Source organism: Girardinichthys multiradiatus, chromosome 9 (assembly GCF_021462225.1).
Source record: "Girardinichthys multiradiatus isolate DD_20200921_A chromosome 9, DD_fGirMul_XY1, whole genome shotgun sequence".
In the NCBI taxonomy this organism is placed as follows: domain Eukaryota; kingdom Metazoa; phylum Chordata; class Actinopteri; order Cyprinodontiformes; family Goodeidae; genus Girardinichthys; species Girardinichthys multiradiatus.
In genome coordinates this window covers 38,450,900-38,470,361 of record NC_061802.1, presented here as the reverse complement: position 1 = coordinate 38,470,361, position 19,462 = coordinate 38,450,900, and the positions used below count along the sequence as shown (strand labels likewise).

At 39.5% G+C, this 19,462-nt stretch overlaps 1 protein-coding gene across 1 annotated transcript in view; it reads right to left on the bottom strand.

The window, feature by feature from the left end:
- The window catches only part of prdm5 (PR domain containing 5), a 74,338-nt gene that overhangs the window by 4,741 nt on the left and 50,135 nt on the right, over window positions 1–19,462 (bottom strand). The window contains exons 14-15 of the mRNA XM_047373945.1: window positions 8,943–9,028; window positions 3,428–3,532 (exon numbers count right to left, since the gene is read on the bottom strand). Of these exons, the coding sequence (XP_047229901.1) occupies window positions 3,428–3,532; window positions 8,943–9,028 (191 nt within the window). The remainder of the gene's footprint in view (window positions 1–3,427; window positions 3,533–8,942; window positions 9,029–19,462) is intronic.

Here is a 19,462-nt window from a genome sequence, read left to right as displayed (position 1 = left end):
GAGCGGAGAGCCTCAGCGTCTCACTCCCACCCAGACGTTGCTGGTAATGCCTCGACAACATTTCAGTACTTTTGTGACAGACGCTGAATCCGCAGCTCTTCCTATGTCCAGAAAATGTTTCTGGAAGCATGCAGTCCCTTTGTCTGACTCAAAATAAACTGCCTCTAATAAAATCCATATGTTCTGTAATTTCCACTGGTTTGGGGATCACATTAATTACATGGAAATGTCTCTTCTGAGGCTGGAAAAAGAAGCCGGATGAGTGTTTGATATCATTGGGGGACCCTTTGTGGTGATGCTTAATTGTCAGTGAGTGGGATGCTGATTTTGTGGCCTTTAAATATAACTGCAGATGAGTCTCTGGGCAGATGGGTTTTCTGTTTTAAAGCTTTCTGGGTTTTGAAATAATTAAAAATATAGTGACCATCTTCTGCTGATGGTCAATCAGTAATGAAAACATTCGGTATTTGTATTTGTTGTTACATATTGTGCAGAATTAACAGTCCAGAAAGCTGTCACACACTGACTCAGAGTTCCCACACATTTTCCACAGTTCTCTACCTTTTTTAGCTCATAATCTATGAAAGTTAATAATTTACTGCTTATATATCTACTGTGATATGGGTTTAAAGATAAACTGTGGTAAGGATTTAGAGATAAACACAAGAAAATAGTTTTTGTATTCTGGTAGTTTTTTGCTTCAGATATCTCAACCGAATTCTGGTGTTCCAATCACTTTCAAGGCTGCAGGTGTATAAGGTTTGGTGTGGAGAAACTTGACTGGCCTGCATAGTCTTGACCTCAATCTTCTTGAAAACCTGAATGATGAATTAGAGCTCAGGCTACAATTCTGTTTTTTTTTTTTGTCATCTAACTATGAATACACTCCTAAATCTTGTGGAAAATGTTTGCAGAATAGTTAAAAGTTACTCTTGCTGGTGACAGTGGGTCCATCAACAAATCCGACCTCATAGATTATGAACAGGATGTCATCAAATTTCATGTGCATGTAAAAGTAGACAGACAAATACTTTTTGCAATATGATGTATGTGTAATACCTGCTTAAAAGTTGTTATTGTTGCTAAAATTGTTAAAAGGTACTTTTAATCTAACAAATAAGTATCATCAGAACACATTCTAATTTACTGAACATGACTGCATCTGTTCGATTATATATAATACAAATAAGGAATTTGTTACTGTTATTATCTTTAGACTGACTCTTAAAAACTCAAGATTCAGAAGAATCCTAAGATTTTAAGATTTTACTGGCTTCGGTTATGCTGATTTGTAACCCAGACCCATTAGGAAAATTTAGAAACGTGTTTGGATAGGGTAAGTGTTTTTTAAAAGGAACTTGGCAAGCCTGTTTACAAAATGTAATGTTTGATTGAGCCAACGGAAAGAAGCCCAGGAATAAACCTTCAAAGATCTTAATTGATGCTCTTTCAATGAGGAAAACTCTCCAGATCTCATAAACAACAACCATCTCTATTAACATCTGGGCTCAGCACCATCGTTGTTTGTCATCTAACCTGAAGCTCAACTGCTCTCTCAGAACACGTTGATCTAAGCATCCCCACCACTGGCATCCTGTGCCTTTCAAAAGTATTCATACACCTTGACCTATAATGTAGTTTACTGGGATTTTATGGAAAAGACCAACATAAAGCACTTAGTGACATGCATTTGTATGCAGTACTCCTCACTTTGATACCTCTGAGACCTTTAAATAAAATATAGTACAACCAACTGCCTACTTAGTAAATAGAGTCCATCTGGCTGTAATTTACTTCGAGTATAAATGCAGCTGTTCTGTGAAGCAACTCAGAGGTTTGCTTAATTCATCATCTGGAATTTAAAAGAGAATGACACAACTACAAACCTACGGGGACATGGCATTCCACCTAAGCTGAGGAAGAAGAGGATTAATCAAGAAGCAACCAAGAGGCCTATGGTAACTCTGGAGGAGTTGCAGGGATCAGCAGCTCAGGTGGGTGATTCAGGACACAAATTAGTCATCCACTCCATGGATCTGACACAGCAGAAATGGGAAACAAGGTGCTCTGGTCAAATGAGACCAAAAACAGAAATTTCTTTTAATCAACGTGATGTTCAGGGAAACTCCATCCATGCAGACTGAGCTAAGCTGTTTTGCAAAGAGCAGTGGAAGGCCAAAGCTGGTAGAGCCATACCCAATAAGACTTGCAGCTGTAACTGATGTAAAAGGTGGTTTTGTATTGACTCAGAGGGCTGAATACAAACACAGGTCATATTTTTTTACTTTTTATTGATAAAACATTTTCAAAACCATGCCTAACTTACCTTCAAGTCTCCAATTATACACGACTTTGTGTTGGTTCATCACTTAAAATGCCATTAAATACATTGAAGTCTTTGACTGTAATGTGACGTCATGTAAAAAGGTTCAGGGGTCATTAATAGTTTTCCAAGGCCATGTAAAACATGAAGCCTGACCAGATGGCAAGTGTAATCCAGTAGCTTAGGTATGTAAACAATCTTTAGTTACAGTTTTTTAGACAATTGTTATTTTAAAAAAACAGAACGTAAACCATTACGGCTATGGAAATCTAGCTATTAGCCACTCAGGTTAGTGAGGTTCAGCTTGTTACCCATGAAAAGCTACGCTACAAAGGAAAATCACCTTCTCGAGTTTTATGAAACATATTTTCTTAGATTTCAAAGCAAAACCCAACATTTATTCATGATATAAGTATGAAATAGCAGTGCCTTTGGAAACCGTTAGTAACACTGAATATAAAAAACGTGTTCAGATTTGACTGCATTATGATTTCAAGTAGAAGTAGTTTACCACAGAGGTGATGAGCAAATCAGCAGTAGAACCTCCAGTGACATTCCATCACATGTCTACATGCTCAACAACTGTATCAGATGTTTAATTGTCCAGTTATCTGAAAAATGTGTCCAGCAATAACTTGGTAGTGTGCATTGGCTGAATCAATGTTTTGGTTTGACCAATTCAGTAAAAGGTTCTGGAATTTGGTCAAATTTCACCCGATTTGAAATGTGTGTTTTCAGTCTAAAATTATGCTTAAAAACTGTCTAAACCTTGAACAAATAGTGATATAGTTTAGCATTAAAACGTTAAAAATACTGACAGGAAGTTTGGCTGCATGTCATTGCCCCTTCTCTGTAAATAATTATTACTTCTGCAGTATTATAAGCAGAGGGTAATTTATCCCTCTGATTCCTCTCAAATTGTTTACGTGAGATCGGCCAACTCTGCCCCTCTGGAGAGGCAAGATCCCTATCTGGCTCTAACCGAGCTCCACATCTGGCCTGGTGCCAGAGCTCCATCACATTTACACATAGAGACAAAAACAGGCAGGAATCAAGAAAAGGCAGTGTGCTTTGGAGGGAGAGCCCTGGCTTCCAGGCACTCACATCACACTGGAAGGGTTTCTCTCCCGTGTGCGTCCTCATGTGCTCGTCCAGTCCCCGTTTCTGGCTGAAGGCCTTGTTGCACTCGCTGCATTTGTACGGCTTCTCCTGCGGAGACGCAAATGCACACAGTGAATTTAAAGAGGGCACTTTGTATAACAAAGTGCGTCCAGTTTTGATCTCATATGGACGAAACCTGGAGGAAAAAAACATAATGACACACACATGTTGGCGCATAGCCAGAGAGAAAAATAAACAGGCATGCAGGAAAGATGTGGAAGTGTCCCAGGTTCACTTTTACACTCCAACGTTCTCCTTGTACGCTGGTGAAGATTTGAAATGAAAGGCTGAGAAGCTCCTGCAGCAGGGAGGAAATGGTCAACACAGGGGCCATCAAAAACACATGGATTTCTAAAAGGAGTAAAAAAAACATGGAACAGAAAATCTCTTTGAACATGTATCAGTGTGCTGGCACTGTAGGGCTGTAGAATATCAATCCTCTGTCTCCACACCTCATCAGTTTACCAAAGAACATTTTCTCTGCTGCTTTTGGAGGCCCTTCTTAGTCAGCCAAAGTGGCTATCTCACTGTGGGTGTGTTGTCACAAGTATGCATACATACTTGTGTGTGTGTGGGTGTATGAGTATGTACAGTATGTGTGGTGAAGAGGGTGGATACAGGCGTGTGCTGCTCGGTCTGAGGGGAAACAGTGCTGACACTTTAAAGACTTTAAGAAGAAATGAAAATGAGATAGCAAGGAGCTGGTTCCCACTGCCGCTCTTTTTGGGAGCTGCCTTTGACAAGGCTGGCTGATAGCAGAGGCTCTAACCATTTTAGGCTTAGTTGTCATGGGAACAGGGTGAATGCAGGAAGCAAGGGTCCTGGGAAAGGCGCTATCATGTGGGCCGGGCAAGGAGTGCCCAGTGACACAGGAGACAAAAGGAGGTAAAGATCAGGTTCACTGCATGTGTGCCTGTGAGCAGCTTTAAGGATGCGACTGTTTGTGCGCAGTTGACAGATTGAAGGGGAACAATGAAAATAAAGCCCCTGTGTGTGAGAGAGAAGCCCGCCCCACAAAAACAGATTCTGTTTGGATCAATGTGATGCAAATTCCCACAAAAGGTTTGGCCGGAATCATATTTTTTCCATGAAAAAACCTTTAAAAGTTCAAAGAACACATGGATAGACTTTTTAAGTAACACCCACAATGCATCAATGCGACCCTGGTAACATCAAACATCTGTACCTGGTGACCTTCAGCCTTCAGCAGCTGTTCAGCCTCTGACCTCTGACCCGACCTTTTCTCTGAATTTGACCAGACTCTACAAAGAGCATCGAGAGATGTGGGGATGGGGTCTTGTTTATTCAGACCAGAGCAGCAGATCTTCTCATATGACACATTAACTATGCAGGTATTTGTAAAGCAGCATGCAAGCAGGAAGCTGCTGTGCAACGACAGCCTTCAGGTCGGTAAGAAACCAACAACCAAGCCCACAGTAAGGGATTTTTTAGACAAGCTGGCAGCAAGGCTTAAGGCGGTGTCAGCCTGTTAGGGATCCTGCAGGATTGACAGCCAGGTTATTGTAGGAGAAAAGCTGCCTGGTCAGAGTTTTTTTCTCCTGGTAGCACAGTTGGATTAAGGTAGAATCCTTCAGGTGAGAAAAGAAAATATCATCCATGACAAATTATAACTTAATACAATAATTTTTAACTAAATACCAAAATCAAATTTGCCTAATCCCATATTCACGCATAATGCTTGAGATTTCACAGCAGGAGATTCTCTGCTGGCAGACATGATCACTTAAAGCTAGAAATATCAGGGAGCTTGTTTTAGAGTAAAGGATGCAGATGGAAAAAGTTAACTGATTTGTTTTCAGCCAGTTAGGAATGGTGGACATCACATTGTCAACAAACAAGTTCAAAACAGCTTTCAAATAAGCACAAGACGGTATGATGCAGCATCTTTGACCAACATGCACACCAGTAGGTGCACGGCACGTTTGCCAAAAAAAGGGATGAAGATTCACGCGTTTTAAAGATTGATAGTTCTTTGAAAATAAAAGTGTGTTACCAAAGGATTAGTCCAACAATGCCCTTTTTTTGGTAAATTATTCAGTGTTAAAAAATTTAAGAAAAAGACCTAATGTCTAGTGTTAAACTAGATGTCTTTGTAATATTTCTGATTATTAGCACACTCATTAGACATCAGCTTGTGACTAGCCCTGACTGGGGATCGGCTTGTTACGACTTAAAAATCCTATTTGCGCAGTGAACGCACCACTTCAAGTAACACTGACAACAGAACTGTTTAACTGTAGAGATGTGCAACACACACTGCTCTCTCTCTCAAACTGTGTGTAGCAGAGAGAGATAATGTCCACTCTGCCTCTAACGCAAAGAAATTATTACCGATCACAACTAAACAAGATCCTGTCTAGTTATAATAAATGAATGATTTCCCAATGCAACACTTGACAGCAAATGTTTGGTTTTTTGTCTATTGTTTAGTGCGTGAGAGCTGGTATGTAATGGTGCACATTACATGTTCAGATGTGAAGAAGAAGTCTGTAAGTTATGCTGTTTGTTGGAGTAAAGAAAATATGGTGTAATTCAGACATCTCTCTGTAACCATGGGCTAATTTTATTATATTTTATTAATCCAGATTTATTTTCAATTTATTTAGTAAATGTAAAAGAATATTTTGTTGTTACTCATTGTTTAAGAGTTTTACAAAAGTTGTTGATCAGAAATCTCTAATCAGGGCTTCTCTAATACTACTTTCCATAAACTGTTGTTTATTGTTGTCCAACTAGTTTAACCCTGCCACAAACAATTAAAAACCTCACTAAACCTTGCAAATGTATCTTCAGTCAGAACATCTGATTAAAGCACATCCATTTAAACTTGAAATTTAAAAATATGAAAATTACAGGAGGCTGATATCTGCATCAGACATGTTCCATTTTAGTTAGCCAGGGATGTGGTTTGCTGAATAAAACACATGAAACCCCAACTTCATCCATCTGAAATCATGTGTTCATTAACAGTGAGCTGCAGCTCCTTCAGCCAAATGACATTAGTTTTTCTCAACAGTGACTTCATCCGGCTCTGCTGTTTGTAACTGTTCAGCCCATATTTCAGAGCACCGTGAGCAAAGGCAGATCTGGGAATATTCGGAGCAAAAACATCAGTCAGTTTAATCAGCAGCACACTACAAAATTACATCTGCCTGTTTCTACAGAGACAGACCAACGGGATATCTCCGCTGTTGACACACTGCAACAGGCAGAGCAATGTAAAACTCTGGACAGCATTAAAAGGAGAACAAAATGTTTTAATGTACTATGCTGACAGGCTGCAAATGTCACAGTCAAGCTGATGATGGAGATCCTATATAAAACACATTTCAAGTCTATTTTGTCATAAGTGACACACATGTCCAGATGCTTAGAAAGTTTTGTTTGGCTAAAAGCTTTAATATGTTGAAAACCGATGCCGAGGAAGGAGCAGTGTGTCCCAGCTCAGGAAATAAACGTATGAAAGGTGAAAAGCCTGCTTTTAATCATTTAATTTTCCCCACCCTGAACACTGACTCACATTACGTTTACTTTAAATCTTCACCATTCATTTAGTTTTGCAAACAATATTCAGCTTCATTCATGTACATTGTCTTAGAGTAAAAGCATGAGAAATAAACAGAATTAGTGATGCCCTGATCTGATCCTGGGTATTGAGGCCTCGATCAAGGCATTGTTTTAAATGATCTGCATCAGGAGTCCTTTGCAACCTGTCGTTTGTCAGCCAAATCCCAAGTGATCTATGCAACAGTGCTTTGCATAGTAAATAAAAAAATCCCAGCCTATTTTTGTGTCCATGGTCAGCAAAACGGACATGGATATTATTTTGTTGATAAATCTTGGTTTTTCCTCTAAAAAAAGTGCTTCAACCTTAGGCATGATTTCCCAGTAAAAAAGACTACTGTGGCTTCTGGTCTGTCTGTTTCCTGTGATTGGCTCTGCTCACTGTGCTCAGATGTCCACAGACAGCTCTCAGTGTCGGACAGAGAACTGCCCAGAGAGCAGCTGAAACACTAGTCATTAAAGTTCATAATGTTCAAAGAAAAGCAGTTAAGTTGCTTCGCTTTGAACAGTATAGCGGGAAGTAAGAAGGCACATTTTGTCCATAAATGACTACGGGGAACCAAAATTAAATATGTTTTGAGTTGATCAATAGGTCATTTCAAAACAAAACGTAAACAGGCTAGCTAAGCATGCCCTACCTCGGTTTATTAAAGCCTGTAGGTGTATGTGTCCAGTCAGATATACCTTCAAAAAACATATAAGGCTATGCCCTTTCTTGGTTATGCATTGTCAGAACAATCTAGCAGTTTCCTAAACCAAACTAACCCATGTTGGAGCAGCATATTAAAACTTTGGTTGAGGTAAAATATCTGCTGCTGTCAGGAAAAATGGATAGGTGAGGCTGCAGCTTCCAGAACATTATTGGTCAGTGAGTTAACAGCAATACTGAGAAAATGTGATGTGTTATTTGGATGCAACAGTTGTCAAGCAAAAACATGGCATTGATTTTAATCAGGTATTGCACTGTGACTTAATGGATCATGTCTACTTCTAAATTTAAGGGCGCATATTTTTCACAAGAGGTATGTGAAATCCTGCACTGACTAAACAAATAGCTTTCATTTAAGTTCATATGATAAAATCCACTGGGTCAGTTGGATCCCTGTTTAATCTACTAATTCATCAACTAGTAGACATTTTTGATATTTGCATTCAAGCTAATATATCTGCTATACCACAGCAATGTGCCGCTGTGATTAATGTCAGCTGCAGCCTCCGTGATTCAATACTCAGTTCAGTTCAATATCAAATTTGCACTCATCTAAACAAAAAGGATACAGCTTGCCATTTGCATAAAATTTCATATGTAAGTTTTTGATTTGTAATATCAAGACAATTTGTTTCATTGGCTGCTGTTTTCCTTTTTAATTATGTATTCAACCCAGCATAAATATGCAGTCATCTGTTTCTCTGTAAAGAAAGCCCTGTTTGCGTCTCGCTGCATTGTATTCGGTGTGTTTGGGGCTTTACTCATGAGTAGACATTCTTTGACATTCTTTGATATTCATGAGTTGAGTGTTGGTCATATTTGGTGTGCAGAGGCAAACAAAAGTCAAAGTCAGTTTCAAAAAAACATTTTTATCTTTCATCTCTTCTATCTACCACAGGACTTTTGTTTTAGAGAAACATTAAATTTCAACTAAATTTCAACTATCGCTTTTGTTTCATAAATGGTTTTTGACACAGTACCCTTGTCCACAGAAATATGAATATGAATCAAATATGAATCAATTCATCCTTGAGTCAAAGTGAACATTTGTGCCAGATGTGATATAATCCCACAGCTATCAGTAATGTGGAGTGATCACCAGTTTAGTGCTTATACAGAGCAGAATGGTTGTTGATATACTGTAAGTGGTGAAAACAAACGTACCCGAGTATGGGTGCGGATGTGCATCTTCAGGCCATCGTTCTTGCTGAACGCTTTGTCACAGTAGGGGCACTGGTATGGACGCTCACCTAAGATGTGAAAAACAGTTAGTAAACATTGCAGATATAAAAGCATCCTTTAGGCCAAACGGAAGCAAATACAAAGAATCGTCAACAACCATTTAAACCATATCTAAGTAAAGGATGACTCATGTATGACATTCCTTTAAATAGTGCCACTAAAAAATAAATGTGACCAAGCTGCCTGTGTGGAATGGCTCAGTCTCTAAGAGTTGTTCATGTCTGATGCAGATCAACGTTCCCCTGTGGATCTGAAGCTTGTGGTGGTTACACTCTGTAGCTTGCTATCTGAGCTCAAACTGGCCAACAGTTTCAGAGCACATTCAGTGATCTAGCTTCTCCTGGCTGGATCAAAAGCACTCCGGTCAAAGTCTTATAGATCCTATCTGAGCACACACTGCAGATGACAAAGAGAAAGTGACAAGCTGTCAGTCAAATGCTCAACTGACACATGGATCTGTTTACTATGTGCTGATCCACTGGCCTGATAAAAGTCCCAAGAGCTGATTGCTAATCTATGGAGGACAGCAGAGGTAATAACCTACAGAACTGTGCAGAAATTAAAGCAACACAAAGCTAACCCCTAAAGAAATAACTTGATAAAAAAATGTTTTTCAATCATTCCAAACCGATGATTAAATCAATTTCTGAGTCAAAAGAATAAAAAACTAGAAACCACCATCTGTAGCATTTACAGTTCTGGTTAGAAGTTTTTATTATGGGTAACAATATTATATTAATTTAAGACTTTTAAAGACACTGTTTAACTTAATTTTGTAGAGTGGTACAAATTGAATTATTATAAAACAAATGATTTACAAAAACAAAAATTGCCTGTGTTTGAACTGCACATGTTTGAATATATTGTAAAGGTTTCTCCTAATCCAAACTGTCATAATTATGTATGCAATCTCAAACCATTAATACAATTTGGATAATCGACCCTAATTGACATTTTTGAATTTTGATTTTCTTTTATGTGTGTATTTAACATTTTACAGTTTATTATGTTCTTTAGGTCTTGCTTTCTTTAGTTCATTTCCCTGTGCTTATTATTGTTAGTGTTTTCCTTATTGGTTCATTCTTTTGTGCCTTATTCTTCTTTTCTTTATTCATCTGGAGATATTTTCTGTTAGATCCATGTTTGATATTTTCCCTGGGTTTTGTGTTTCTGTTTCTGCTCTGCTCTGGTTAATTAGTCTTCCTCCTTCAGCTGCTCTACCTTCTCTCTGCCACAGCTTCTCCTCATTCTACCTGATTTGCTCCTCTGGTTTGCTTGCCATTTCTCCTACCCTGCCTCAGTGTATATAAGCTCCTGTCTTCTCATCATCCATGCTAGATCCTGTTGCCTTTGCTCTCTGGCATACTCCTTGTCCCTCTGTTGGATTACTATTCCATGCCTGGTCCTGTTCCTGTGCTCCCCATCTGCTCTCCTTGTGCAAGACCTTTTTTGTAATTTCTTGAAAATATTTTAATATTATAAAACTTGAGTTCAGTTCTGCATTTGAATCCTTATTTACTGAACAATGACACTAACAAGTCAGATGAAACTATACACACGTAGAAATGAGAATAATTCTGACTGGATGTTAGGCCACTCAGGATATGTGGATCTTATTTAAATTAGTCAGTTTCCATGAGCAAATGCATTTTTGTTTTTGCATAGTCTACTAATTTTGAAAACTGTTGAGGTCATTGTCATTCCAGAAGATTAATGTTAGCCTTTTTATTCCCAAAAGTATCAATAATAACAAAGTATTGTTGATTTCCTACCAAAAACTGTATATTTATATTTTACCTGTAAAATTATTCTTAAGGGTCTGTGGAATCAAAGTTAAATTTCTTGTTTTTGTTAACAAACCAATAAAGCTGATTCTTATTTGGAGGAGGAAAGGTGAACCTCAAATGGTGAGAAAACCTGTATTAACTATCAAGTATGTTGGTGGCAGCATCATGCTGAGGGTTTGTTTCACTGCCAGTGGTATTGGTGCCTTGCACAAATGGCCAGAATAAATAATAATGATGACAACCATCACGAGTCTTTAAAGTCGCTTCAAATCAAGAACTAGATTGCTGAGCCATTAACACAGCGGTGTTCCAACAGGACAATGATCCAAACACTTCATAAAAACTGGTTTATAAATGGATAAAGCAGACTACCAGTAAGCTTCAGGGATGGCCTTGAACTCAACACTGTTGAAAATATCTAGTTAAGACCTAGAGCTGGTTCTGCCCCAGGAGGCCAACCAATTTAGAGAACTCTAACAATTCTGGCAAAACATTGGGTCGAATAATGTGGTCTCTCTGCCATATTTAAAGAACGTTTATAGACATTTTAGTGGGGATGTATATTGAGCTTGTACATATAAAATTGATTGTGTGTTGATAAAAGAAAAATTCTGATTAAATTCAAAACTTCATGCACCTAATCTTTTTTTTTTTTTATAAACATTGAATTTGTATGCAACCAAACCACTCCACCCTGCAAGAAGAATGGTTTAATGTATCTTTAACATGATATTCAGGTCCATATTAAGTGTGTGTAAACTTCTCACAGGCACCACATTTATATCCATGAAAATGAACACATTAACATCAACATTTTCTGAAACAGAAACATAACCTATTGTTGCTTAATCATTCCCTACAACAATTTAATCTCATATCTGCTTGCTCAACCATAATATGTCATCAGTGGCTAAATGTTGAGGGGGCAGGCACGTGATTTCATTGATGGGGGAGATGTGCTGCCCTTTTAAATAATAAGGTTAATTAGCTGTGTTTCTTAGGGATTCAAAATGCAAAGATACTTATTAAATCAGAAAACCCATCTTTGGAACATATGAGAAGAGTAATATTATTCCATTGCTATAACCACCGTTGTTAGGTCCTCTCAGTAGGTCTAAGCTAAAACCTTAAAGGTTGATCCGACGGCACAGAAAACATATTGTAGTTTTAAACAAAAAACATGTTCAAGGGCTTTATCCTGACACTTTATATTTACAACCCACAAAGCCTGTCTGTCAATGGAAAAGTTACAACAGCTGTCATGTAGCAGATATACAAGTCGACATCTAAACCCACCCACCATAAATCCCCAACAAGAGGGCTTCAGAGGAGAAGCACAGTGACACCAGGAAATAAAACGTGCAACCTCAGGTTAGTGTGGAAAGGGTTAACGTGACATCTGCGGTCTGATCACACATAGTGAAACATCTGCATGAGGACAGCTGGAAATCCGTCCCAAATCCCTTCTCCCCCACAGCTCGGGACAACTCTAGTCCGCAGGAGGCTTTTTGTTGACAAACAGGAAAATCTGAATCCCAGATGTGTTTTGAGAAAGAGGAGAGCAAATCTTTGGTTATATGTAGCATGTGCGGTATCAGGTTAAGGCCCTGCTTTGCTTCGGGGAGTCCTGTTTAAGGCATTACTGTGCTAATGGCACAGTGGCCCAGTGTCATACATACTCTGTGGCTTGGAGAACATCCTTTGCAGGGGCTGGCTATTGTCAGTTAATACAGAGCACACACTCCAGCCTGCAAACACAAGACTACACAACAATTCACCTACTTAACCTATAAACTCTTTGATTCTGAACATGTGCGTCTCATCTGGAAAACGCAAGGAGAGAAAATTACGGAATTCGCTATTGTATATGGAGGCCATTCCCATATGGACTGGTTAAATAAACCATTCAAGACTACTTGTGTTTACTACTGAATCAGCAGGCTTGGAATAAAACTCAATTTCTTAGTGAAACAGGAAACAAACAAATGCTACTTGGAAACTGTAGCATTCCTCCATCGTCTGTGTCTGTTAAGTGTGTCAGACGATGAGCGTCTGTTCTGCTGAGTGTTACTGTAACTAGAAACCCCCCACTTATTCTCAAGATTGAGCCAGATTGTTTGGGGATTACGAGGGGTGGCTGCAGCGCTGAGCCGGGGCTTTATGTGTGCGGAGATGGTAACTGATTTAGCATGTGCTGAAACTGTACACCATGTCTTTGACCCTAGGTGTCTCTCCCCCCCCGCGCGCTGTGGCCCTCACACCCCTAGTCTGCTAATCGATCCGTTTGGCACCAACTTGTGTGTCGTATGTGTGTGCGCATGTGCGACTGTGTGTCTGGTTAGCAGATGGTCGACTTTGTCATTTTGCCTGCCGCACTGTGTTCTTGTTACGGAGAACTCTTTGTAGCTTCGGAGCTCCGCTCTGAAAGACATTAGCGCTGTCCGTCACAAATTAATTCTGGGCTCCCTCCAGTTGACGCACACAGTGGCCCTCCACCCTGTGTCTCATGCCTACAGGGACCACAGAGGTAATGTGATATAAGCGTGCTAAAGATGATAAGAGATTGTCGTTGATGAACCAAAGCCAAAAACCTCACACTTGACCTCTTCTCTGAGGTCAGGGCATCAGAAGATTTCTCCACTTTCTAAAACAGTCACCTTCATGAAGATGCTCCTATCAGGAAAGTCTAACAGAGATCTATAGCATACAGTAAAATACAAATTGTAATCTTTAATCTCAATATAAGTGCAGCTGTTCTGTGAAGACCTCGGAGGTGTGTTAGAGAACACTAGAGAAGAATCATGAAGACCAAGGAACACAGCAGACAGGCCAGGGAGAGCAGGATTAGGTGTAAGCTTTCATCTCATAGAGTCCATCTTTTGAAAATGGAAAGCAATGGCACAGTTGCAAACCAACCAAAATAATGGCTGCTCACCAAACTTGACAGGCCAAGAAGGCTATTGTAACTCTCAGGGAGCTGCAACTCAAGTGGGAAAATCTGTGGACAAGACAACTGTTAGCTACGTACTCCACAAATCTGGCCTTCACATTATATTTGTAATAAGTCTGCCACTGTTGAACGGAAGCTCAAAGAAGTTATTAGTTTGCGACAAGCAACTTAGAGGAGAGAGGAAACATGTGGAAGGAGGTGATCTGGTCAGGAAAGACCAAAAAATAATTTTAGGGTAGTCTAGGAAGAGGAGATGTTAAATCCTGCAAAAGCCATGAGTATGGGGTGGAGGTTTACCTTCCAGCATGAAAACAACCTTAAAATACAGCCAGAGCTACAGTTTAGATCACAACATATTCCTGTGTTAGAATGGCTCAATCCAAATGCACAAACAACAAATACTGACAAAACTGTAATCATTTTCCTTCCCATCACAATTATATAATGCTCCATAACAAAAACCCGACAAGAAACATCGAAGTTTGTGGTTGTAACATGAGAATATGTGGAAAAAGTTCAAGTGTACAAATACTTTTGCAAGGCAATTTCTGCAGATCTGAAACACTGGCTCTCAATTTTACTAAAGAGTCTTAGTACACAAAATGGGCCATATTCATCAAAGCAACAGATAATCATTGAGTATAAGTTGCTTTTGCTTCAGATGATTGTAACCATGACCACAGCTAAGACAAACAAAGTCATCTGTGAGTAAATAACTCCAGATTCCTGCCAGCTGTTCTGGGACAGCTTTTCTGTTGCAGCCTCACTTGCATTAAAAGTGATGCTATATCAAAAGCCCCCACAAATATAATGGCAGCCCACATAATTATAAATAAACAAAACTAATACTAAATACTAAAACTAAATAATAAATAATAAAGTAGGTTAAAAACTGTAATTATAGCAGTTTTTACTCCTTTGTTGTCTCCATGAGAAACCAATATTTGGACAAAGAACAGAGACCATTTTATCTCGTGCACACAAAACAATCTCTGCTACAGCACACAGCAGAAAATGCACATGCAGTATAATTTTTCTGCCAGGGTCATTTCTATAATTATACAAATGTTTCAAAATTCACATGGCAGTGATTTAACTCATGTTAAAAAGCTGCAACATTAGAGTTTGGTTTGCAGAGGCACAAATCAGAGCAAATGTCATTCAAACCCAGTCTGAGAAAAACCAGACACTGGGATTTCCCCTGTATGTAAAAAATCTACTGTAAACAACCTGTTAATAACAGAATATAAGCTTTGTGTATAATTATTACCCGGTGGTTGGTACCAGTGGGAATTCAACCCTTCTGACTTTCTGTTTGGGTGTCAAGCAAAGTAGCATAAAAGAATGTTTACATTTAGTAACATGTGGCTTTATTCAGACATGTCAGGACCTTGGTGGAAAGATCAACATGTAAAAGCAGTTCTGCTGCAGGAAAACTGTAATAAGATGAAGACTTTTAATGATCACTTATGGATTCTGAACATAAATTTACCACTGAATCTCTAACATACAGTCACTGAGACAGACCACAAAGACTCTGGAGCATATTTTCTGTCTCATGTATCCCTTTAACCTCTGTAATCAGTTTCACTGTTTCTCAGTTTGAAGTCAAGAATGACCCTTTGAACCACATACAAGCACTCAGAGGGTTTTCCATTGTTATTCCTTCATTCATTCGTGCATCTGGCTTTGACTAATGTTGAAAACATTGGAGGGGTAGTACGCTGGAGTGATCATTGTTGAGGTTGTCTAAGGCTTTCTTTTCTACCCAATCACCTTTTTCTGCTTCCTTGCACTGCAGGGGCTAAATGTTTTTATTGGTTGATTCAATATTTAAAGAATTTCCACAAAAGGCCAAAATTTACACCGTTGCTGTCTCAATTACAGCCCCTTGCAAAGTGTTCATGCCCCTTGAACTTTCCACATTTTCACATGTTACAGACAAACTTTGATGTACTTTATTGGGACTTTATGAAAGAAGAGGAATAAAATGGAAAATGTTTTTTAAATGTCTTGACAAATAAAAATCTGAAAAGCGTGGCATACATTTGTATCCATCCCCCCGAATCAATACTTTGTAGAACCACCTTTCAATGTAAATGCAGCTGCAAGTCTTTCAAGGATAGGTCCCACATTTGTATATTTAGAGACTGAGATTTTGTCTAATATCCTTTGCAAGAAAGCAAAAGCCCTGTTTCGCGAGATAAAGAGCATAAATATGTGAACACAGATTCTCAATTTCATTAAGGTCTGGCGTTTGACAGGGCCATTCTAACATATGAATATGCCTTGATCAAAGCATCTCACTGCACCTCTAGATGCATGTTTAGCGTTAGGTTTCTGTCTAGTCATTTATTTCTTGAATTCCTTCATTTGCTTTTGTAAAATGAGTCAGACAAATTTGGCATTCCTGTTTTAGAAATTCATTCAAATGGTTTTATTGTGATTTACTTAACTTTCCTGTTTTCTTTCTATTTACTCTGCAGGTTTTCTGTTCCACATCAGTTCAGCAGTTAATGAAAGGCTTACTTTTACTTCATCTTTTTTTCTAACACAGAAACAAATATTTAACATTTTTAGAGCACCTTCATATTCATGAATGCTGCATTATGGTGTTTCGGGGGTCTGGAATGGATTAATTGTGTTTCAATTGATTTCAATGAGGAAAATGGATTCCACAAATGAATAATTCCAGTTAAGAGCTCCATCATGGAACAAATTAACTTATAAAGTAGAGGCACCACCAGGGGCGTTTTAGGGTCTGAACCATTGGGGTCTTTAGCCCAGGCACTAAATAGTTTAACTTTCATCAGACAGCGGTCCAGTTTATAAGTGACTTAAAGTTAAAGTAACACAGGACATGTTGTAGCAGCTCTCTGCCTTGGCTGGGTTTTTATTGAATGTAAATTATTGAGCTTCCTCCGTAGGGTGGCCGGGCACTCCCTTAGAGATAGGGTGAGGAGGTCGGCCATCTGGGAGGGGCTCGGAGTAGAGCCGCTGCTCCTCCACATCGAGAGGAGCCAGTTGAGGTGGCTCGGGCATCTATACCGGATGCCTCCTGGACGTCTTCCTCGGGAGGTGTTCCAGGCACGTCCCACCGGGAGGAGGCCCAGGGGACGGCCCAGGACACGCTGGAGAGACTATGTCTCTCGGCTGGCCTGGGAACGCCTTGGGCTCCCCCCTGAGGAGCTGGAGGAGGTGTCTGGGAAGAGGGACGTCTGGGCGTCTCTGCTGAGTCTGCTGCCCCCGCGACCCAGTCCCGGATAAAGCGGAAGAGAACGAGTAAATTATTGTGAATCAAACAAAAAAGCTTCACAATAATTTGACTTGGTTTTAATTTTTTGTTTTAATTATGCTGTGAGCTATCCCAACATTTCATTTAAATATGTTCCTTCTTTCATGAACCTGTCTTTACTATTAAACACTTTCTGTAGAAAAAAAGGTTTTTAAAATAAAATATGAAGTCTCATCCTGGACCTTTCTTGGACTCTCATCTTTTGTCCTGTTATTAGTACTAATTTTACAGTTATTAATAAATGTATACATAAAGTGGTATGTATGTAAAACTGTATCCTTGTTTATCCTTGAGTTTAGTTTCTATATTTTTCAGAAAAATAAAACAGTTAACTAACTAATGGAAGCTTACAGAGAGGGTTCCTACTGTTTTCCATCATGGTCAGGCCATTTAACTCTACCTGTAGCTCAGGTGAAAGAGCATCATGACCCTGATGATGCTAATTAGTGAACCTCCGCCTCATGTCTTGCTGGGTTATTCAGGGATTAGTGCTATCTTACAATTAGCCCACTCTGAGACAGCTCTCAAGTTTAACGCTAACTTCTGTCTGGGTTAAGACGCTCTGCGTTCACCTGTTCCTGGGCGCACACACCTACCAGGCTCACACTCTCTGGTTGGCCATGCGGCTGCTCTGAAATGAGCCATCTCCCCTATTGTAGTCCTGTGTGATGCGCTCAGTGTCAGTTTTCGGGTACTTAATGAGGCAGGCCAATGCTACTGGACTGAACAGCCATTCTGGACTTCTCCAGAATGGACATATTGCCATTCCGATTGAGCCTGTGCTCGGGTTGCACAGTCGCAGTACTGCGTGTGTGTGTAGTTGCATGATGTTATTTTATTGGGGGGGGGGGGTTGGAGGCTCATAACCCCCCTAACCCTCCCGCAAGTTACGCCCTTATCTCCTTGCCTAGCCTAAGTGAAAAGTCATGTTATAGTAAGTGTTCAGTTGTCCAGTATTCTTTCCACACGGGTGGACTCTATTTGACAATAGAAGGCATCTGATTGCAATCGAGTGCACAGGATTTTAAGTAAATGCATCAGAGTAAAGGAGCTGAATACAAATGTACACCACACTTTTCAGATTTGTACTTGTAAAGACTTGAAAACAAACTTTCACTTCATAATTATGCATTACTTTGTGTTATAGCATAAAATCCCAGTAGAAATCTTTAATGATTTTTGTGGTATAAACGTGACAAAATGTGAAAAGGTTCAATGGGTATGAAAACATATTCTTAGAAAGTACTATGTGTACTGTGTGTATAATGTTTACACCAAGTGTCTATTGTATCGGGCATCACCTCCTACATGCCTGATGACCCACATTGGCACATCGTGGCCCTGGCAGCTGTTTACAGTAGACATCTCCTTATTCTGTTTCTGCTTTCTCAGCTTGCAGGAATCACTGACTATTGCCAATCGTAAACATCATGCCTAAATCTACAAGTTAAAAAAATGCTTTTTTTTAAACACTGAATATGTGCAAAGACACTGAAGACAAGCTGGCCCCAAATGCATGTGAAAAAGACCGTGTTCAAAATAATTTTCCAGGGACTAAACTACACACCAGTTTGTTGCAACACAGATCATGGGCTAACACGGATCCTAGCTGCCAACGTGACATGTCCTATGATGTCAATATGACAGCGTGTCACTGGGTTCTGTCAACATTTCCCTTGGCAAAAATCATTTGTAATGACCCCGCAATGGTTATACACCACAAAGTGGCACACATGGTGGGAAAATCTGCTCTCACTGAGCTGCGATGTGGAATAGGAGATATCTGCATCGCCACTGGGCCAGAAAGAATAATTTAGAAAATGATAGAAACATCCATCATGACTGCTAAGCTCCACGACGTCTTGATCCAGCTTTTTGACAGCTCACATTTTATGGGTTGTCAGTGATCTCATAAAAACGGCTGCTTTCTCAGAAGACGACGCTCTCTGTGGCACTTCAGCTAATTTGTTCGAGCCCAACATGATGTTCTAACCAAATGAAACTGAAACCAAATCCAACTCAAACACACAGTGCATTCCTTTTGTACTGCTCAATACCGCCATGTTGATGTTCTTTCAAATGTCTACTTAATCTTTTTCATACTTCACCCTGATTGCTTGCCGACTTTGCTTGTGAAGCTCCATAGTGTTTCACATGCCATGACAGAGGTGGGGAGTAAATCTCCAGGGAATCCCGACAAAGTCCTCAGTGTTTAGCAGGTAAATAATCAGTGTTGACTTGTTCCTGTGAAGCAGGAAGATAAACAAGATCAAGCTTTCCTGTCTGCTGTACAGAGGAGTGAGAGATTTGAGGGCCTCTACCTCTGAAGGTAGGTCTGAAATAAAGGTGTCTTTAAGTTTTTTTTTTCCTTTTGTTGGATGTATTTTATGATTTAGATCAAATCAGGAGC